At 37.1% G+C, this 22,324-nt stretch overlaps 1 protein-coding gene across 13 annotated transcripts in view; it reads right to left on the bottom strand.

Annotated features, from left to right (window-relative positions):
• Positions 1-22,324, bottom strand: part of DISC1 (DISC1 scaffold protein) — a 190,599-nt gene that overhangs the window by 86,680 nt on the left and 81,595 nt on the right. For 11 of the 13 annotated variants that reach the window (XM_066178779.1, XM_066178781.1, XM_066178774.1 and 8 more), the window contains 2 exons: positions 21,070-21,172; positions 10,026-10,214 (listed from right to left, as the gene is read on the bottom strand). In XM_066178779.1, coding sequence (XP_066034876.1) covers positions 10,026-10,214; positions 21,070-21,172 — 292 coding nt within the window. Of the gene's footprint in view, positions 1-7,844; positions 8,655-10,025; positions 10,215-21,069; positions 21,173-22,324 lie in introns of those variants that run through there. The other 2 variants (XM_066178787.1, XM_066178785.1) reach the window with 2 other exon arrangements.

The raw sequence follows: 22,324 nt of genomic DNA, 5'->3' as shown, positions 1-22,324 counted from the left end.
TGCTGTTTTCAGCAGGATTTAACATTTTCCAAAGGTTCTTAAAGTCAAGCCTACAAGGAGATATGGCTGGTGCCTATTTGCTCTTCTCTGGCACAGAGCACAGATTATTTCTCTCTGTACAATGTTTTAGAACACAGGAACTGGGAAAAAATTAGTAGATAAAATGTTTCTATGACTTCTGATCCAGATAAAGGATTGTTTATCTGCACAAAAATACACATAGTTTCAGCCTGTCATTTCCAGCTCACATTGTTAATTATATTTCAATGCACCTCACTAGATAAGAGGTATAATCCAGCCAAAAGCATATAAAGGTTGTAGTCCAAATTAAGCAAGGTGTCTTGCAGCTGATAATTCCAACAGGTAATGAACTGTTTAATCTTATGCAGCTTGGCACACATGCCTGTTTATCTTCACCCAAGCCTTCAACATGCACATCAAACCAAAGATATCATCCACAAATACTAGGAGCAAATCTTCTTTCCAGTTAGCATCGAAGTTTTAATTATATTCTGCTACAATTTTTGAGTAAAGAAAGAAAACAGGTTCAAATGCAACAACAAAAAAAATCGTGTTTCAAATATCCTTGTGTATTTCTTATATTTCTTACATAATCTCAGCCTATCAGTGGAAATCTGGCAGGCCATCAGAAATATTGACCACAAGCACCTGTTGCACATAAGCCACAGATTCTTTGCAATTATACACGACAAAATCCCTGGGCCTTATACTTCTACCTTCTAGTATTGTTTCCCATGGCTAAATATTGAGTCTGTGGAGCACACACCTCACAACAGGACTGTAACAGAAGCAGTGGTTTCCTCCACGCCTCGTACAAGGAAACTGTGGCCCAAATCAACTGAAACATCAGCAAACTGCCTCTGTTCCTGCTCAAGTAAGAACAGAAATCAAACAGAAAACAGCTCCTAACTCCAGGCATTAGTAATAACTCGGTTTTCTGCCTTCCGCCCCAGTTTATGTCTCCAGGGACAGAGAAAGAAAATTCTTGGGTGACAACTTTCAGTTCCTGAATTGGAGATGGAAGGTACTTAACTCTGCTCTAAATAATAAGATTTCCATTGCCTCAGAGTAATCAGTTAGGATTTAATGGGAGTACAGAAAAAGACTAAAAGCTTCGAGAAGATGTAAATACATTTTCTGTGGGGAATCAAAGTCAGAACAAATAATCTCTCTTTCTTCCATTTAAATTCTCTGTATTTCTTTTTGTCTGTCTTGGAAAAAGGTGTAAATTGGAAGGTGATTTCTATTCTAAAGCCTTCTTTACCATAACACATGTAGCATTAAAATAATTTTAAAGACAAAAACCAGCTCTTCTAGAAAGGATTAGAATTTCAGTAGGTTTATTCTGAATTTATCCTCAGGTATTATACCTCCCCCACCTTTCGATAAATACTATCTATTACTCCAGATTTGGTTATACTTCTGCACACCTGCGGGTGTAAAGCCTGCAGCATGCACAAAACCCTGTGACGACTGAAGGAACAAACTATACAGCAGACAGTAATTTCATTCACTTTAAATATCTAATTAAGTGAAAACTCAGTCAAGGCTGGTAAGTCCCTATTTTACAATATGTTTTATAGAAACTTTCATTTAGCTTGCATCTTTACTACTGCATTTGCAAATACCTCAAAGAAAACCTTAAACCAAAACAAAAACAAGGAAGTATGAGGTAGAAATTATTCCACATCTGACAATCAGAAGGAACAAAATCTGGAAGAAAAAAAACTGTATTTCATGAGGGACACCTATTCTAAATAGAATGGTATTCCAGGGGTTTTCTTGCTAGATGTACATACTTTTAGATGCTGTATCTGCATATTGCCAGTCAATATCAAAGCAAAGATGAAAGGCAATGTCTGAGAAAAATAAATATCTGACTACAGTCACTAAGGTGAATTTATCACCAATGTAAGGAGGTATAATTCTTTACAAATTGCATGCATTTATGCAACAACAGAATTAGATTTGTACACTATAACTCAAGAACACTGTCAAAACTCTTGAATGAAAAATTTTGGGTGGCAATGTACTAAAGTGCTAAAATTTTGTATCAAAATACATACATCTGAAAAATATCTGCAATTAAAAGGTTAAACAGTATCTTCACTCTCTGTTTCTGCTGCAGTATACTCTTCTTCTAGCCCATCAATTTTATGTCAGTGGTCCCAGATGACCCAAACCAACATTTTCTTTCTTACAGCTAAAAAAATTAAATAAAATCTAAAACATTATCTGAAGATAAAATGCTGAATATTTTTATCTTCAATTTGCAGAAAGTGTGAATATTTGAAAGGATAACTGCCCAAGATTGGTTTCACTGAAGTACTACTTGAAAACCATTTAACACTATTTCTTAAATATTCTATCCATTTCTGTACTCTTTCTCAAGAGAAACTAAATGAGGCAAAGTATTCTAAAGAGCCCTTTGCACATTTCTGCGACTTGAAAATATCATGCCATGTTAATATAACTTGAAAAACAGAAAAAAACCAAAAACAGAAAAAAAACCCCAAAACTAAACAAAAAAGGACAAAACAAAACAAAAAAAGCAAAAGCAAAATCATGCTGTATGACACTGAGAATAAAAACCAGAATGAACATAACTTAAAGAAACCTGTGAAAGGTAGACCAACTGTTCATTGACGTTTTCAATAAAACTTGAGGTTTTAAGAGACCAAACACTGTTTTCATACTTCCAACCTATTAATGTTTCAGGATGAAGCTGTCAAATACATGCTGTAATCCCATCCAAAAGGCCAAATACATACAGGCAGTACCTATATGTAATGGCAAAATGAACAGAAACACAAAGTCAATTCCAGGAGTGCCTCTGTTACCTCATCTGTGAGACAAGGAAAGCAATATTAACCTTTCTTTGAAAATTAATTTGACCTTATCTGCTAAGTGTCACTCCATGTCACCACTTTTCTAGGTCCTCTTCTGAGCACCCCACCACCAGGCCCACAGACCTTTCTGCCTGCCTCTGAGCAGCTCGTCAGACAGCAGCATCTTTTCTGACAAAACTGGAATTCTGTTAATATAACATGTAGGAACAGCAGCTATACACTCTCAGAAAGAGAATTACAAATTTCTTAGCATGATATATTCAAACTCCAGAAGTGACAAACTAAAGAATGTTTGTTGATTGTCACCAGGGTTAGTGTCATGATAAAGGAGTTTAAATTACATATGGGAACCTACTCTATCTGGACAACAAACAGAAGATGCTATTTTTTCCTCTCTTTTTTAATCCCAGCTTTCTGTCATCTTATCCATCTCATTCTTTTTCAAACCAGCTATAGTCATTAAGAAAAAAAAGAAAGAAAGAAAAAAAAAACACCAAAAAAAACCACAAACATGAATTTTCAATCTGAGCCCAGTACCCCAGAAGACACAGCTGCAGAACCAGAATCGAATGAAGAATGATTAAAATTGGTGGTATGCATTTCCACATTTATTCCAAATTTAACTCCTCTGTGTTGCTTCTTCCTACTTATTCTGTTGCATCGCTGTCAGCTGAAGAAGTTGAACTAAAAAGAAGAGCAGTGCAGAAATCTGGAGCAGAGACGGCAAACCAGAATAATTTGATACGACACCCACTCCAGAAGTTTAATGCACCATGTACATAGCTGGCAACAGCATTTCAGATGTAAAGGAATAAGTTGCCTGGAATACTATCAGAACTTTCTGTTTGCCTGCACACCAGCACAATGAAGTGTTCACACTGCATTATAGGGGGACCTATGCCCATCTCCCATTGCAACAGGAAGCTGTTCAGTGACACTGTTCACCACTAGATTGCATTTCCATTATCACAACAGAACCACTCTGTATTTCGGTGGCCTTAAACTTACAAAACCTTGATGTCTTTGTGCTTACCCCAGTTAAAGACGACATCATATTCCCTGAAGAGACCCAGGAAAAAACTTCAGATGGAGCTTTATTCCTAGCACGTGGTAGAGACAACCACCCCTATGACTGCAGCATCATTACTGGGTCATTTCAGGAGTTACTATTCTGTGTGTAATTACCTCATACTGCTGTCCAAAAAGTATTTCACAGGTACATAAAACATTTCAGTAAAGTTATTGCCATCAGATCTTGGAAGAAGAGATAGAAGAAAAGCTCACCTTTGAGCATCAACAGAAAAATGCTCTGATCAAAAGATCACTACAGATATTGACAGGCTTTGAACCAAGCTGCTTTCTCAGTTCAAGTTGCCTAAATATTTCATATTTTCTGCATTACACATATTTGCATCTATTTCTACAGAAAGGCTAGATTAAATTTAATACCTCCACTGCATTTATACAGACTAAATCTCTATGCTCCAAGTGAAAACCCGAGTATTTTACATATTTAAATGAACAACACCAGAGAAGATGACCTTTAAAATCACCATTATCAGAAACACAATTACAAGTGACTCAAGACATATGGCAAACTTAATTATGCTTAAACATACTGGTTTCCAATCTTTTCAACCGTGACACAAATTGATGTCCAAAATTAAAACATATTTGAGATTTTAGTTACAGGAAATGCCTAGCAGAATTTATTATTTTTATGTTACTAAATTCTATTGATAGTATTTATCAAAAAAGGCAATTCCATAACACAAAAAAAACCCCCACTTTAACTACTCATAGTTAAATATTACTTAACAAAGATGATGTGGATGATTTTGTGGAAGCATGACACGGGACGAAAATCATTAGTATGAATTTGATACTCAAAGCTTGGTAACAATTTGATATGCAGTTACTACCATTACAGAATTATAAGACCAAAAGATGTATGTGTGTATACTTAACTTGTAAGACCCTGAGTGCTTTAAAATGAGCCACATGCTCACAAATAAGCAGAGAATAAGCACAGGAGTGCAGGTCCACACAAATGCAGGAACATCAATTTTTCAAATGAAATAGCAGAGAGAATACTAATGAACAGAGGGTAATTACTCATGCTGTATTTGCCCAAGACAACACAAAAGGAGTTCGGCAAGACTGGGGTTCTTGGGGGTTTTGTTGTTGCTGTTGTTCTATCCTTTTGGGTTTTTATGACTTTTCCATGCTGCCCAACAGAAGGCTACCAAGAGCTACTTTGGAGCGTCAACTGAATGTCAGCTCAGAGTAAAGGATGCTACCAGCTGCACTGCCAGTCCGGTCCCTGCAACACCACCAAGGGTTTTACACCTTCTGTGAAAGCTAAATAGAGGGACCATGGGCTAAATCCTGCAGGATCACTGTTTAAGTATAGATGGCCATAGACATAAGCAATAAGACATTCAATTTCACCACTCACTTTAATCACAACAAGCATTTCATAAAGGTGTGACATGTAGAACTTAATGACCTCACCCAAATTAGAAGTGGAGACACAACGAGACTCAGAGCAGCAGCTTCTTCCTCACAGAAGCCAATCTGTTACACACTGTGTGGGTTCTTCTTTAATGATTTATTTAAACAGAATGAATAAAAAGTTCAGCTCTTCAGCTTAAGATCAGATAATCTCTCAGACAGAGGATGAACTATAGAAACAATCTGGAAAGCCTATCTGGTGAAGAAAAACCTAGCACTGAGGAAGGACATTAAAACACCACCTGAAAAATCAGTAAACAAAACACAGAATCATTCTGATTATGTCACGGGCACACAGGTTCACGTCATACTTAATTGGTAATTTTTGCAACAATTAAAAATGGTGTAAAATTGTTAATAATCTTTAGACATCTTCCAATAGTATTTCAAAGACCGGTTATAAAGAAAAATAGAGAAGCTTTTGTGTTACAGCTACCATTAAAAACAAATACTTAAACAAACAAAAACTGTAGGTCTCCCAGTGCATGTGTTTCTATTGTAAGACTTTCTATGTTTCACCTATCAGAATAAAAATGTCTTCGAAATAGAATAAAACTGCTTTGTAGCAAATGGTCATTAACACTTTGATAAATCATGTCCCATACAATTGTATATGAAGCACAGAGCCTTCTTTTCATAAATATTTCAGTATGCAATAGCAAGTATTACATTAAGCAGCACCACTAGTGGTTTCTGCTGTCCAGACAATATTAAGTTTTAGACTAATTAATTGCATCCTTCACAACAGACAAATTTGCAACTTTTGGAACAATGACTATAAAAAGAATAGCAGAATTTTTGTTATTCTTCAAAGTACATTCTGAACACATTTTATTCCAAAGTAGTATTCCAAAGCCAAAACATTGGGGTTTTTTAATTTAAAAAAGCAGATTAAAAAAATGAACTCTGATAGGTTTCTCTTCTGTTGAAAGGACAAAACATTGTAAGATATTCTGTGCAAGCAGGCAGAGTGTGTGTATTGAACAAAAGAAAATAAAACTGAGTGTGAGAGAAATTTCCACCTTCCCAAGAAAACCCTCTGCTACATCTAGTTTGTTGTTTAATAAATATATCTGTTCAATTCCAGAAAGCTTTACTGTACAAGCAAGCTGGTAAGAGCTTTAGGACTTACACAAGCAATTTCTAAGACAATAAAAGTCAAAGATGGCAAGAAGAGTTGAGCAGAGAGACTGAAATATCAGCCTTCAAAGAGTAATTTGGGTTTTGGTGTTTTTTAGAAGGGTTAAAAAGCTATTTTAATGTGCATGAAAGCCTGTATTTTATATTTCCTCTAGAAATTAATGCAGTATAGAAATTCTGCTTAACGTGACTTGGCAAGCACAACCTAGCAATTAGATGGGGAAGCACCGTCCCCCCTAGCTGTGTGTGTACATACATTACTTATAGAAGGTGCTTTCCCAAAAGCATAATAGGGGCAGAAACAGGCTGAGAGCAGCCAGGAAGAGAACTCAGCAGATGGGGCAGGAAAACTTGCCCACCAGTACTGGTGGTGAGGAAACCACATCAAGAGGGTAGGTTTCATTTCCAGCCCTAAATTACAAATGCCAATCAACCCAAGCCAAGATTTATAAGCACAATCCAACAGTTTGGCAGACAGGCGAGTACTTAAGCTTCACTCGCTTGGAACACAAGTTTGGTTGTTTTGGGCTGTAAAGTAGTTCTCTTCTTTACCATAACAGAACCTTCTAATTTTATAAGACAGGTCAGCTCAATGATCAAGCACAAGACCTTCAGCGATTTTCCCAGAACCATCATGGGGTCCAGAAGAATATAAAGAATCACAGCACCACTTGGTTTCACATGTTTGTTGTAAGAGATCGATTCCATCAGGACTGATGCTAGACCATCAGCTGGGAAACTGTTTCACCACCATTTCAGGTAAAATTACATGACCTCTAAGTCTCTGGCTTTCCCATCTGTAAAATGGCAATAACATTTGATCACCTTTATAGCAGTGTTCTGGCAGCCTCAGAAGAAAGTCAATGTCTAAAGGGCAAGTTAGTACTATTCATCCTAAAATGCTAATACATAGTGTTACTTGTCAATGCTTCTATTATCCAACATGAAAAGCGTTATTTTTTAGCATCTCTAAAAATACTAAAGGATTTTTTGTCAAATTTCCTTCATAGAGAGCACTGACAGCTCTTAGTGCAGTAAGCCAAGCCTGATTTTTGCACTACATCTGCAATATCTTTTATACTTGGGCAGCTGGCACAGAGCGAGAAAATTCATTAACATGCTAATGATGCGTCCTATTTAAAATTCCAGCTCTGATTATTGTGTGATTAAGTCTCTTCCCTTGACGTCTGCTTCCTTATATCTGCATTACTGTGAGAAATCAACAATTATTAATGAAGTAAAAAATAGGTGACCAATTTATACACAAGATAAAGACAAACACACACATACATTTTAGCATTTAAATTTTTTTCTCTAATATTTTCCATACAAAACAGTATTATGTCCAGTAAAAAAAAATTTAAAAATCAAAGTTTTCAAGAAGCACAGGCACAAAACAACAATTCAAGTGCCAGATGACATAGACATAGACATGTTTGGGACCTAAACCTAACCTAGTGTACAGGTTGGGTAGGAACACAGGAAAAAAAAAAGGCAAAACTGCCTTTCTCTGCAGCAACACAGATTTTATTGGCATAAATGAAACACCAGGCTTAAGGCCGTGAAGTCAGTCAGGTCAGCTAGCCCAACTCAAATCACACCTTTCATAGTGCAGACAAAGCAAACACAATTATCTCCAGTTCTTTCAAACAACAGCAAAAACAAATGGCAACAAAATTGTATTCCAATTCTTTATGCTTTATTCTCTAAACATAAAAGTGCTGTGCAAAATAACACTGTTCCATAAAGGTGGCCTCTTTTCCTCAAGACACCATCTGCATACTGTTTTCCAGAATGTATCTGAAGGCTTACATTCAGTTAAATGTGTTGGTATCAAACCCATGCCAGTGTTGTCAAATATTTCTATTTTTTAATGGAGGAAATAGGGTAGATCACATGTAAAGGGGGCATGGATGACAAAAAGGAAAGATGTCAGGTTCCAATTTATGTATGTCCGCATAGTATCTGCTTGACATCATTTTATTTTAACACAAGGATAAATTTCTCCTTTTGTCTACAGAATCACAGTAAATTACAAGAAAATCTACAGAGTAAAAACCAGTATTTTGAAATTTATTGTCACAAATGGTGGGACAGTAGAGGCCAGGTAAAGAAGGTATCTCCTTTTAGCTGTATAAACGCAAAAGGTAAAAAGGAAAAAAAGAGTCTATGAACTCATACGATTTCTGTTGCTTCAGCAAGTGTCTTTTACAAGCTTGATTTAAAACCCTGCTAAATTAAAACACAAATGGGAATCTACATGTGTATTATAGAAAGTTTAATTGCCCTAAAATAAAAGAGAAACAAAATGGGCTGATTAGAAGGTCAGAATCCTTTTCAACTCTATTGAAAATCCAAGGAAATTGCCTGATGTGCACTTCTGGGTTTGTATCACAATGTACTAAATTTGAGGAATCATTTTTTGAAACTTTATCTAGATTATAAAAAAGCAAGTTCTTATCTAGAACTGTGCATGTACACACATTATTCTGTGCATTTTAAAAACATTGTCTTAGATGTATCCAGCTGCCTACAAATCTTTTTGTTTCTAAGACAGCTCTGCTTATCCTCTAGCCTATGAAGAAACTTCATACACTTCTAAAACAGAGGCACCTTCCTCTCTTCACTCAACCTACAGTATTTAACATCATAAAAAAGGAAAGACATTTCAAAATCCTAAAGCTTTAAAGTAGCTTTCAGGATTGTATTTAGTTTAGAGATAATTATAGTAACTGCACATTTGTAGTCAATCAAATATTCTGAGCCTTTTCATTTAAGCAAGCTTCAAGGCCATTTTATCTGCTTCAACTTCAGGAGTGAGTACAGCAGGCAAGAGAGTAAGTCAAGTTTAGGAATGACTCTGCTGTTTGATAATTTGTCAGTAGCTTTCCCAGTAATCGCAGACAACTTCTCCAATTCCAACATGACACTACAGCCCAAGCACACTGCTCACAGTTGTGTGAGAGCAGCACTTGGCAAGTTGTTTAAACTCCCCCTCAAACACAAATTTATTACGAGAACTCTTGCTTTCAGAATCAGAAATCTCTGGCACCTCATACGTTTAGACCCACAAACCAACGTGTTATATATGGATATACTAAACATTTAGTTTTATATACTAAACAGGTTCCTATTGTCACAGCCAGACACATCTACTGCTTTCTGCATAAAGACTACATCTTCCTCTGTATGTGAGCACAAGCACAGTGCCAACATCACTGGGATATAAATGGACTTAGAAATGAAAGGTTTTGAGAACTGGGCTAAGACAGATTCCAAAAAGTGGTGTATTGCTGGTGTATCCCTTGTTCCTATGGCCTCCCCCAGCTCCAGGGGAAACAGCTGAGAGGATATTGAACATACTGCTTCTCTAGGTCATTGCCAGACTTGCTTCAGAGCAACCAGTATGTTTTGTGAAATGCAGAATGATTCATCAAACCCAGCACACCTCCAGGAAATCAGGTCTGAGCAAAAAGCTGTAACAATCTGTAAACTACTCACCAAAGGCAGTCTCCCCTTGTTCAAGTTCTTGTTTCAGTCTAGTGTAATCATCTCTGATTCTCTCTAATTTTCGCGTATTTCTGGTGCTCAGAACCAACAGTTCATTGAGAAGTCCTTCCAGTCCCTCCTTCTCAGATGTCAATGACCTTATTTCTTCTGCAAGATCCTTTGCAATGCTGAAATTACTTCCTGCACGTTTTGTGGGGGCAGTGGAAGAAAGAGGAAAAAGACAATGAGGCAGACACTTGCAACATCAGTAGCTTACATAGCAATCCTGAGAAATTAGGCAATCATACTTCCCAACAGCAACTGAAAAGGGGAAAAAAAGAAAAACTGCTTTGCAGGCATCCATTTCATTAATATTACAAGAATAACAATTGTAGCTGATTTAACCTTACACACACAGAAATGGTATTTTCTTTAATTATTGATACAAATTACATTTTTTCAGGAAACCTGTTCCTAAGGGTTCGCACTTCAAATAATGTCACACTGTAATTCACTGATCGTTGCAGTGTGATCTATCAGACCATTTTCTTCCTTTGGAGGACCCCTCAAAGCACAGTACATTTGAAATAGAGGCCATAAACCTGCTGGACCCTGATATTTCCTTCCTGAACAAAGCAGTCCTGTGCTGCTTTTTGTAGGTTGTTTATGAAGGACACGGCATTTCTTAAATGGCCTGCACCTCAAGCAGAGACCATGGGGAGATGTTCTTCTCAGAGAACACATTCAGAAGTCACAGCCTTCACTTCTGGCTCTCCCTGAAACATCACAAACAGGCAGAAGGCAAGCTCACACTGTTCTGGAGTTTCTAAAAATGTCTGGTTCCTTTGGACAGGGATCCAGAGCAAAAGTTCAACTCCCAAGTGGTTTAGAGTGTAGCCTAGTAACATTTATCCACTTAACCATTCTGGAAAGCATTTTTATAACCTGCTGGAGAGGAATGTTTCCTTACTTTGAAAAGGCTTTTGTAATAAATAGAAAATTACAGTGACAATACTCAGCCATTAAATTACTTTTAAATAACTGTAGAGTAACAATGCTACATTTACATAACTGCACCAGAATCATTTTAATGACTGAGATACTTGGCTGGGGGAGAAGGAAAACTAAACAAAAATACACAGAAGAAAACCTAAACCCCACCACCACACTTTAATCTAAAGAATTCGTGATAAAAATAATTCCATATAGAATTGCCCAATAAAAGAAAGAAGATCTTTGGCATAAGACTTAAGCTCTGATATCATCCTAAATTAGCAAAAATTTGGTGATATGATCTAATAAGTAAAGGTATTTAGTAAGTAAAGGCACTTAGAAGATTTAACCTTGAAGCAAATATTAACATAAAACAAAACCAGTCACACAAATGTCTCATTAGCTTCTGAAGTATGTGCAATGACTTTAGACTCCAGAAATCATTTTATAATATCACCAGCACTATTCAGACGTGAGAGCTTCTTTTTGGTTTTGTTTCAGCAATATAATACACTGTTGCTTAGACACAACAGATCAATTGAAAAGTTTATTTTCAAATATTAACACAGAATCCAAACAATCAAATCCACATAAGAATATCCTAAATTATGGCATTACATCTTTTTGGCCTGGAGTCTTCAAAGCGCTGGTCACAAAGTCTTAAAAGGGAACGCTTTGGCTGCTGTTCAGTTTCTTCAAGACAAGAAAGCAAGAACAGGATGCAAGTGTTTACACTGGTCAGAAGATGGCAAACCACCAGCAGCAGCTGCCAGGAGAGGCTCCATTCCTCCAGAATGCCAGAGTGAACAGGAGCACTTTCACCAAACACCTACAGCCATTCTCCCGAAGCAGATGCTGCTGCAAACTCAAGCGGCTGTATGAGGGCAGGTGTGCCAAAGGGAGGGTGCACATACCAAATTTTGGAAAATACTGTATCAAGTCAGTCAAGTTTAAAGACTGAATATTGCTAAGTGTGGTAGCCCTGCTTTGCATTTGGGTTTTTGGTGTTTTTTTAGTCCCAAGGCTATGGTAGCTTCATTCAACCTCTTCATTTAAAGTTGACGCTTTCTTCGGTGTTTTTAGCAGATCAAAAGTCCTTCACTTCTAATTCCCAGTTAAAACCCTCTTCGGCACTTCTGTCTTACAATTACAATTAAATAACTATAAACATGCTTTACAAATAGCACATGTAGGATCTTACAAATAGTAGGAGCTTATGGCTTACTAATGCTTTCCTGGGGAACAACAGCACAAATTTTATTACTTTGATTTGCCGTGTTTACAAATGGGCAAAACAAAGCAACAAAATAAGCAAGGCAAAATCAGTGGAAAAATGGCAACTATTCAGATGCTTTTAAGGGAACAAGACTTGACTCCACCTTTATTCACCTGAACTCATCCCAAGCATCAAAGCACAGGAGGCGTAATAAAACATGAAGGTGAGAAAATCTTCATTAGAATCTGGAGCCTGCTGTTACATTTCAAAGGACAGCAGGGAAAAAGGTATGATATTGCCTATAAAAGTTTTATATATACTGAATGGATGTGAATTCCCAGAGGAGAAGTTTATATCAAAACTGAGGCTCTAAGGAAATGGCAGCAGATACAGACCCAAAACCAAAAGACACCCTACCTGATGCAGCTTCCCATGGCAGCAAAAATGTCTGAAAGTCTCCAGAGAAAATTCAGAAGACAAATAAAAACTCAGACATCACAAGTACCATTACCAGTGAGCTCTGAGCTAAATCCTCAGTTAATAAAAACTTAATATATAATCCATAGCTGCCAGCACTGAAAAACATGCCCTCCTGGGTTGTTGTTTTTTTGTTGTTGTTGTTGTTGTTGTGGTTTTTGGGGTTTGTTTGTTTTTGTGGGGTTTTTTGTTTTTGTTGAGACAATGTCACGCTGGATGCCATACAAATATTCTGAAGACATATGTCAAGATATTTTATTTTGCTAATGTTCTCAAAATGTTAAAATTCCTCTTTTTGATAATATAATAATTAATTTGCCTAAGTGAACACAATAACTTTGTCAACCACTCAGAGCTATGTTTTACACAGCCAAACCAGTGAGAGGGTTCTAGTCGGCTGATATTAGTTAAGTCAGTCTAACTCTTCCAAGGAAACTCAAAAATAATGGAACCAATAGGATTGTTTGCTCATAAAGTCTGCACAGAGAAACCAAAGCTAAGGAATTAATACCCTAAGACCAAGGCTGAGATTCTGGTCTAAACCAGGGCATGAGACAGAGATTCTGTGAGGGGGACTGAAGAGCAAGATGCCACTTTTCCCATCTTTCCTCCTGTCTCACAGTGATGCTTCCTAGAGACGTGCAGTTTTAGTCACTGCACCCATGTTCATATAAAAACAGTGGGTGCAAACGGGGGCAGCAAACTTGCAGTACCCAGGGCTCTGAACAGGTAATGTGTTCGCAGTGCACTGCCATAAGGAACTGAGTATGTACACTTCGCGGGACTGAACATTACCGTTATCTCGAAAGACAGCAACAAAAAAAGTTAAATCTTCCTCCTTAATCTTGCCCTCTGGGGCTCTCTCCTCCCATGCATCCTTCATCCTCTACAGAAAGTGACATCAGGTAAGCTCCAGCAGCTCGATGTGAATGCCAAAAATACCAGCCAAATCAAGCACAACCACCCACACAGGAAAAACAGTCAAAATAAAAAAAAACTCGAGGCAGAAAGTAGCTATATAATTGCTTTTACTTAGTGTAAACATTAGTGTAGTTCCCTTATTTCCTCTATTCTTAAAATTCTACTTGTATGGCTACAGCTAAATGGTCCTCTGCACATCAAATATATTTTCTATAGATACAGTTACATGCCACAAACTCATGCCCATTATAACACCGTGGTGTCAGATTTTACTATATTGAGCTGATTGTTGCCCATTTGGTAGTCTTGAAGTAAAATATCATTATTTTGATACCATTTGCCAGCAACAAATTGATTAAAAATACAGTTTGAAATCTGTCCAATTTTACCAAAAAAACAAGAAATATGTTACTAATTAAACTTTATTAAATATTTCCCCTTTCAAAATACAAGACAAAGTTAAGGGTCCACAAATTTTTTATTCACACTTTTTTCTCAAATTTATGGCAGAAGTTACATTCATTCATAGCTACCATTATTTATACTTGAAGCAGAGAGAGAAGTCTCAGCCCCACTGAAAGTAAGTTCATTGTAGTACAAACAAAGGAGTAATTTTTTTTCATTAATAATAAAGCATATCTATTGGACACTAGCTTAAATGTAACAAAGAATAGACTGGTCAGTCCTCATCATTATCTATAAAGTAATTCTTCATATACTTACAGCACTACCTTTAATAATTCATAAGAAACTGAAAATTTACATTTTAGCTTAGGGCATTTGCCACCATAGTATTTATCAATGGTACTGGAAAATAAGGCTGAAAATATTCCATCCAGTGATTAATGAGGACACAAAGTGATTTCAATACCACAAAAGAAATTGAAGAAAATAAATATCATTCACCTACTCACAAAGGAAAAGGAAAAAGCTAAAGACATGACAGAAATGTAAGATTCTGGAAGGACTGCCAGTGTGTTTGCACCTCTGAAAAAATAAACTGCAAATGAGGGACAGTCTACCATCTCCAGAAACATTTTACAGAAATCCAGCACATTTGAATTGCAATTATTGTTTTTAAGCAATAACACATGTCAATGCTTTTATGAAGCATAACACAACTACATGACTGATGTGATCCTGAAAGGTAATTGCCAGCTAGAAGAAGGTGAGAGACCCCACAGACATACATTTGGAGGAGCAATTCTCAGTCACAGAGAACCTCTTGTACCTGGACTGAATCAGCTACTACAGAACAATTCAGGAATAAGAAAAAAATAAAAGCAGAGTGGTGGGGAACACAAATAAATAAACCCCAAAGTAATACCATTTCAAATCAGTAGTAACAATGGAGAGAGAGACATCACTGTCCCCTTCCACAAATGTTTTCTCTCATGCCCTCCAGACCACAGCACAGCCTTCCAACAGGGTGATAGCACATTCCTTTCACAGCTCTCCCTTCTAATATGTCCCCTTTGAGCACAAAGCCACAGAAAAGGAGCTGGCAAGGAGATAAACTGACCTTCTCTCCCGCTCCAGGGATATCTGCTTAGGTAAGAGAAGTGAAAGAGAGTAAGTTGTTTCATGACTGACTTCTCCAGCAGAAGAAAAGATTTTCTGCTGTCTGGTCACATATCATGCTGGAACTTCAGCTACAATGAATTACCCTTGAAGTTCACTGAAAGCCAGTAACATCCAGCAAACTGACTTCAAAATGAGATTAAAAAGACAAACAGCAAAATTTCCTGGGTTTGGGTAAGATAGAGTTAATTTACTTCTTAGTGGATGGTACAGTGCTATGTTTTGGATTCAGGCAGAGAATAATGTTGGTAACGCATTGATGTTTTCAGTTGTTGCTGAGCAGTTCTTAGCCTAAAATCAAAGACACCTCAGTTGCCCATGCTCTCCAAGCAAGTACACCAGAAGCTGGGAGGGAGCACAGCCAGGACAGCTGATCCAAACTGGACAAAGGGATATTCCATACCACAGAACACCATATTCAGCAAATAAACTGGGGAGAGTTGGCTGGGAGGGACCAATAACTGCCTGGAAATGGGCTGGGCACTGGTCTGTGGGTGGTAAGCATCACTTTATTGATACTGTGCATCATTTGCCTGTCTTGGGCTTTATGCCTCTCTCACTCACCTTTTCATCACCGTTATTATTGCTGTTATTTTTTATCATTAGTATTATATTTTATTTTGCTTCAGTTATTATACTGTTCTTATCTCAACTCACAAGTTTTACTTTTTCCAATTCTCCTCCCCCACTGTGAGCAGAGAGAATGTCCAGGTAGTACTTTACTGCTAGCTGGGGACAAACCACAACACAGACCTGTCTGAAGTCTGAGGGACCATTTGAAAGTTGGTTTGGGGGACTCACTAGCATTACTTTTCAAATTAGTTAAGAGACGTGCCAGAAAGTACACTGCTTGCACCAATACATGGTGGCAAATTTTATTTCATGGAGTATAAAGTGAGTGTTGTGGGAAGACATGACCGTACACAGCACTGAATGCTGGAACCAGACACTGCAGCCATGAAGTAGGATTAATTTCAATACACCTCTGATCCATCAACGCAGGCTGCTGCTGGAATCAAGAATAGGAAAGTGTGGAACCAGCTATGTCATCTGACAAGATGCAGCCCTCTATTGGACTCCATCAAAAAACTGAGCCTTCATGAGAAGGCACAAAGGAGCATTGCTGGTTTTGCCTCTAAGACTAGGCAAGTTCTGCAGCCATTACTGAACAACAGTTTTCAGAAGCAGAAAAGATAAAGAAACCAGGAACACCACTTCCTTCCAGTGAAAGACAAATTAGGAGCAGCACCTCTGGGGAAAAACTTGACATCATAACAAGAACTGCGTGTCCATTCATATTTCTGATTGAAATGACAGACTTCAGCAGGAGCACGAAAACAAGGCATCCACATTAGCATAAATCACAGGTGGATGGGTGAAAATGTCCTTCTGCCTGCATTGGCATCTTCCAGCCTGATGGCCCTGTCCCCTCCCTAACCTACTCATTTCCCAACAGGAATACTTAGCACCAAAGCTGGAAAGCTGGGGGCTCTTTTTGTTACAGCTGGATCCACGCAGAACTTGCCCTAAATGAGCATCACAGAGTAGCCAAAGAGGCAACAGCCCTAACACTAGGCTTTGTGAAATATGCTATCTAGTATTTATGTCATGTTATTTATAAAACTATGCTTTTACATTGACATAAGGAAAAAAAAAAACCTTATTGTACTGCTGGAAATCATCTCACATCACTTCCAAGCAGCTCCCACCTGCCAGTACTTAATGAAATAGAGGTAATGATATTCATAAGGCCATGACACATGATCTCTTGCTGGTAAAGACAATTCTAAGATTTTCAAACTACAAGTCACCTCACTCTAACTTCTATGTTTGGATCTAATTTGTACTTTCAAAACCAAAAGGAAAGTCAATGACATCCATCTCATGAATAACTACATATTAAACACAGTATTTCATTCATGTCTGCTTAGCTTCCCATTAAGCCACTTTCCGGCTATCTAGTCCCATGCTAATATGCATTCTCAAGAGGAAAAAAAGTTCTCAGAGAGTCTATGAAAACATTGTAAAATGTACCTCCATAAACCTCTTTTATTTAAATATAGGAAAGAGATGAAACAGGACTAAAAATTAATTTTAGTTTGCATCTTCCCTCCTATTCTCGAATTATTTTCTCACTAAGGAAACAAGAGAAACACACTATGTCTTAGTACTTGCTCTTGTGTAAAACAGCACAAAGTATGAAAACAAGTTTCAATAATATTTCTACAGTTATGTTCACACTTGCTTAAACATCATCTTATTTAAATTTTCTTACCAGCTTCAAATTTTATCTGAAATTTATTCGCTAGAAAAATTTCATGCTAAATAGTAACATGATATTGAAAGGAAGAACAGAGTATCACATACTGTCCTGTTCTTCCTACAACTGACTACAAAATTTTATGAGCGTGCTAAGAGCCACTGTAAGAAGCAGCTGTTAGAAAAATCACATGCATTTTTCTAAGCACTGACATTAAAGTGTTTTATTATAATTAAAAAAAGACCTACAAGATGCTAAACTATAATAGTTCATCAATGAGAATTTACAAATGTGCATACCTACAGTAACATCTCATGACACCAGGAGTACTTGTTACCTACAATTACCTAAAGCTACTGACTTAATAACTGGAACAATACAGGATCCCTCTAATTATCTCTGGAGGAAAATTCTGGACTAGTATCTCTGGAGTATTAACTATTAGTTATTCGTCCCAACAGGCCAATCAGATGTAAATGAGATGTTGATATAAAGGTTCTGAATTGTAACTGTTGATAGAAACACCTCTTGAACATGTAAGTAAGGCCTTCTTTTCTATTTCCCATAAGAAAACTCACTGGAATTTAATTACATTTATTTTATGGCCGTCAGTAATCCAGATTCTCACAAACTTTCTTTTTTCTCTTCCAAATTTAATTTTACACTTCTTCCCAGGATGAAATAGGAAGGAGAGGCATTTATATACATAGTACTGTTGCTTGTCTTTACTGTATCATTAATCATACAGCCTTAAATACCATGGCATTGCATTGATAAGACTAATAGAACTTACGCTTACGTTGCATTTACCATGGTATCTTCCTCCAAAATTAATATCTGCTATATTCTTACATTTTTTGGTGCAAATACATCAGTATTTTAAATCAATGTATTTGTATTAGAAAGTACAGTCCAAGTACAAATGAATGTTGTCTGAAGCTGTTGAGATAGCCATTAAAGGCTGAGGTACATATCATGCTTTCCAAGTCATCACATCATTAAATCACCGCATATAAGCTCTGAAAGCTAATTTTCACTTAATAACTCTATTTTTTAGCTCATCTAATCTAACTTTTGGGATACAGTCACCTTTTTGCTTTAGCATTGTTCCAAAGTCACTTAACTCTTTCTGCTTCCTCAAGGAAAATGCTACCTTAATCAAAAATGATGCGACACCTGTATAGAGAAAAACAGTTGTTCTCAGTATCCATTAGCAGTGTTCTTGAAGAAACTGTCTGAATGAATTATCTAACTGCTACACAAGAAGTAGAGGTAACAGACATTTAACCCTGCCTGATGTTTCCAGACTAAATGAAAGCCTCTGACTATGACCACTAAACTTTATTATTACTGCATATTTACATGTGCACACTATGATCCCTTCTGAACGTCACGCTGTTCCAAGACTGTCCTTAAACAACTGCATATTACCCAACTGAACATTCTTCTAACAACTGAGTATACCCAGGCTGTTCATTAACATTGTTGGCTGAAAGACCAGGGAATAGGCACATAAAAAATCCTGCTTAAATCTTAGCCAGTATTTAGAAGGTTAAGACCTGCTTCTTAACTATGCCTTCCTTAAGAGGTGCCATTCATTTACTAACACAAGAATACATAAAAACTAAATTAGCCTTCTCCATTATCCACTATTCACTGGTTTCGCCTTAAATTAAAAAAAAAAAAAAAAAAAAAAAAAAAAAAAAATATAACCCCCACTGTTTTTATCTCTTCCTTCCTCTTTCTTCTTCTGCATTTATAAAATCTTTTCCTCCTGATTTGCTTCTCTGCTAGCTAGCTGCAACTCACTCTGTATCTTGGCTTTTCTGCTTTTATTCACCTCATGCCCTAAGACTATTTCTGGTGTTTTCAGATACTTTTTTTTCTTATTTACTTTCAGGTCTTCAGAGAAATAGTTTTCTTTTTATTCTTGTATCTCCCCTGTGTCCTCTGTATATAACTCTGCATTTTACATAAATATGTGGCGCCACATTGACTAAATGTATCTGCATCTTACAATGAGGTAAAGAAATTACAGTATCCACTGTCATCAAATTACCTTTTGTCCTTGATTTTTAACCATGCCATGCAGAATTTTGCCTTAATAACAAACTAGGATTGGACCATTCACAGTCATTAAAATTCCCTGATGCAAGAGTAAAAAAAGAAACAGTGCTTTTTTCAGTACAAAGAAATTGCACTGATACTTCTTAAAAAGCATAGAAAGGCAGTCAAACAATTGTAAAAACAGTTTATAGAAAGCACAGCATTGGAATTCATTCCCGAAACAAGAAACCTCCTTTAAGAGCTAACAAGTCTAAAATGCTGTTAAGAATGTTTTGGAAATGATCCTCAAGCTGTCATTCACTCTCTCCAAGTGTTAGACTGAGATACAGTTTTTCTGGCCAACTGCTTCCTACATAGAGTTGCCTGTCCAGTTTTTGGGCTGTTTTGTTCCCAAGCCATAAAACCCCTTTTCTGAAAGTGAGAAATTTACCTACAGTTAAACAATCTAAAGGGGAGAAGGATGATTGCCTGGTTTACCTCTTACAGGTGGAGAGAGAAATAAAGAGGATTTCCATTTTAAAAAGGTGTTATGAGAAGTAAGGAAATTGAACATGCTCAGCACCAATACAATATCTGGGCTTTAATTTCCTTTAGGACTTTGCACAAGCCTGACATATCCACTTCTGGGAAACAAAACACGTGACACTGCGCAAGGTTTCATTTTAAAATAATTTGTGTGTGCAATATAGATTCATGTATATAATTGAAAAGATAAATCACATATGGAGACCTGCATGTCATCTTGACATGTATCAAAAACCCTTTAGCTTTTCTCTTCTTGGTGTAACACTGGAAAACTCCCTGCACTCTATGTCCATGTTCCCTTCTAGTCAGCTTCCTCTCTGAGGCAAGTGTTTGGCAGAGAGACACCTACTGAAACACTTGCAAACGATTTGCTGAATTAGAAAACTCACCTCTTCCAACTTAAAGGACTGTGATTTGCCTATTTTCCTTGGTGAACAGTGCAGCAATCCCAAGCAAGTGGCATGTAAGGCTGTTACGTATCACACTCTGCAATCACATTTCAGTGTTTTATTGGTTGTAAATAACATGCATGAGTGCTCCAAGGATGAAAGTGCTCTTTTGCTGCCAACATAAGTTGTTTAATGATCTGAGCAGCAGAAGCGGCCAATTATTGTATTTCATTTTAAAGTGTCATTTAAAGCCAGACTTGTAATTATGATACCTTAGCTATACATTTATAACTTAGCTAGAGAGCTGTAAGAATGTAACTTGAGAAGTCCTGAACAGCTACTGCTGATTACACATCAGTTTCACCTATGGAAAAATACCATGTGTTTTGCGTGTTAATGGTCTCCCACACAGCATCAGCTTTGCCAGGAGTTCCAAACTGTGGAGAAGGACCTGAAGTACCTTACACAAGGCATGGCATAGCCCTGTTCTGCCAGGCTGGTCATGACTTCAAGGGATACACACAAGCACATGAACAACTTTCCCTAACAAGTCTGTTATGAAGAGGTCAGTAACTGCTCTAATACATTCCTCAATATTGTTAATCCTTCTCATCACTTAAAACTTACCTGAAACAGCCAGCATTTTGGCTTCAAGTAGAGCTGGTAGTTGAGTCTCAATATCACTCACTTTCCTCCTCAAAGTACTGCAGAGTTTCTGACTCGTGCAAACCTAAATTGAGGCAGACAGCCATGATATAGAATTCATTCATGTAAAAGTATAAGGCAGTTGAAATGGGGCTTCAAATGTTCTTGGTTAACAGACATGACATAACATCCTGCAGCAACGTAAAAAAGCTTAATAAAAAGTGATGTCTTTACAGAAACACCCAACACTGAATCAAAATTTCCAGGCTGTGTTGCACATATAAAAAGGGGGAATGGTATTAGCATTGGCTACCTGCATGAGAGAGGACATGTTTCACCACTACATACTGAGGCTGCACACAGAAGAAAGGTCATCTTACAAATTCTGCACCATTTCAGTATTAATAATCATACTTCAAGTGGAGCATAAGTAAACCAGTATTTGGAGATTAAAATTCCATAACATACAATGTGCACTGATTTTTATAAAAAATATACCATGCTCTGCATTTTAACTGAAAAAAAGCAAAGCAGCCTTATTTTTCACACACCCAACAAGTAAGGTTTTATCAGCTTGATATTGTACTTTGTTTCATAATCAGGACACCCAGATGACTAGGGTTCAGGTTTCTGACTTTCCCCTGCTCTGTTTTTTATCTTTTTAACTGGTGAGTCCTTCAGCAATCAATACAGTTTGGTATTGAAAACATGGAGAGAAAAAATAGAGTAAACAAATATAAAGGAAATTCGGCTGTTTCTGCACTTTACATTTCAGTGTACATTGCCAACTCAGAAGGAGCTTCTGCAGCATGCAAAATTTATACAAGTCCCACATACTAAAAAATCGTATTCAAAAATGTTTGGGTTAACTCCACACTGCTTCATTTGGGAAGGAAAGAAAAATGAACAAAAAAACCCTTCACTGAACTAAGGCAAATCCCTTGTTCTGGAGGGAGATGTCAAACACTTTCTCAAAGCAGTAGCTGACACTTAAGAAAAGATTGTATTCATTGGAACCAAAAGTAAAGCAATAGTCAAGATAGGCACAGGTCGGTTCTGAAATGATGTCAGGCGAAAGGAAATCTCCAGAGCGAAGTTTCCCTGCCTGCCTTCACTTTAATTTTTCCTTCCTCAAAAACAAGTGCCATGCTTATTAACAGAGGCACAGGTATCACTTCACTTTTTAAAGAGCAAAACTTTATAGTTCTAATGGCCTATTTGTTCATACAATTAAATC

The sequence above is a fragment of the Chamaea fasciata genome, unplaced genomic scaffold (assembly GCF_029207755.1).
Source record: "Chamaea fasciata isolate MVZ Bird 193981 ecotype frontalis unplaced genomic scaffold, bChaFas1.0.hap1 SCAF_3, whole genome shotgun sequence".
NCBI classification, from domain to species: domain Eukaryota; kingdom Metazoa; phylum Chordata; class Aves; order Passeriformes; family Sylviidae; genus Chamaea; species Chamaea fasciata.
This window is presented reverse-complemented; position numbering and strand designations above follow the sequence as displayed.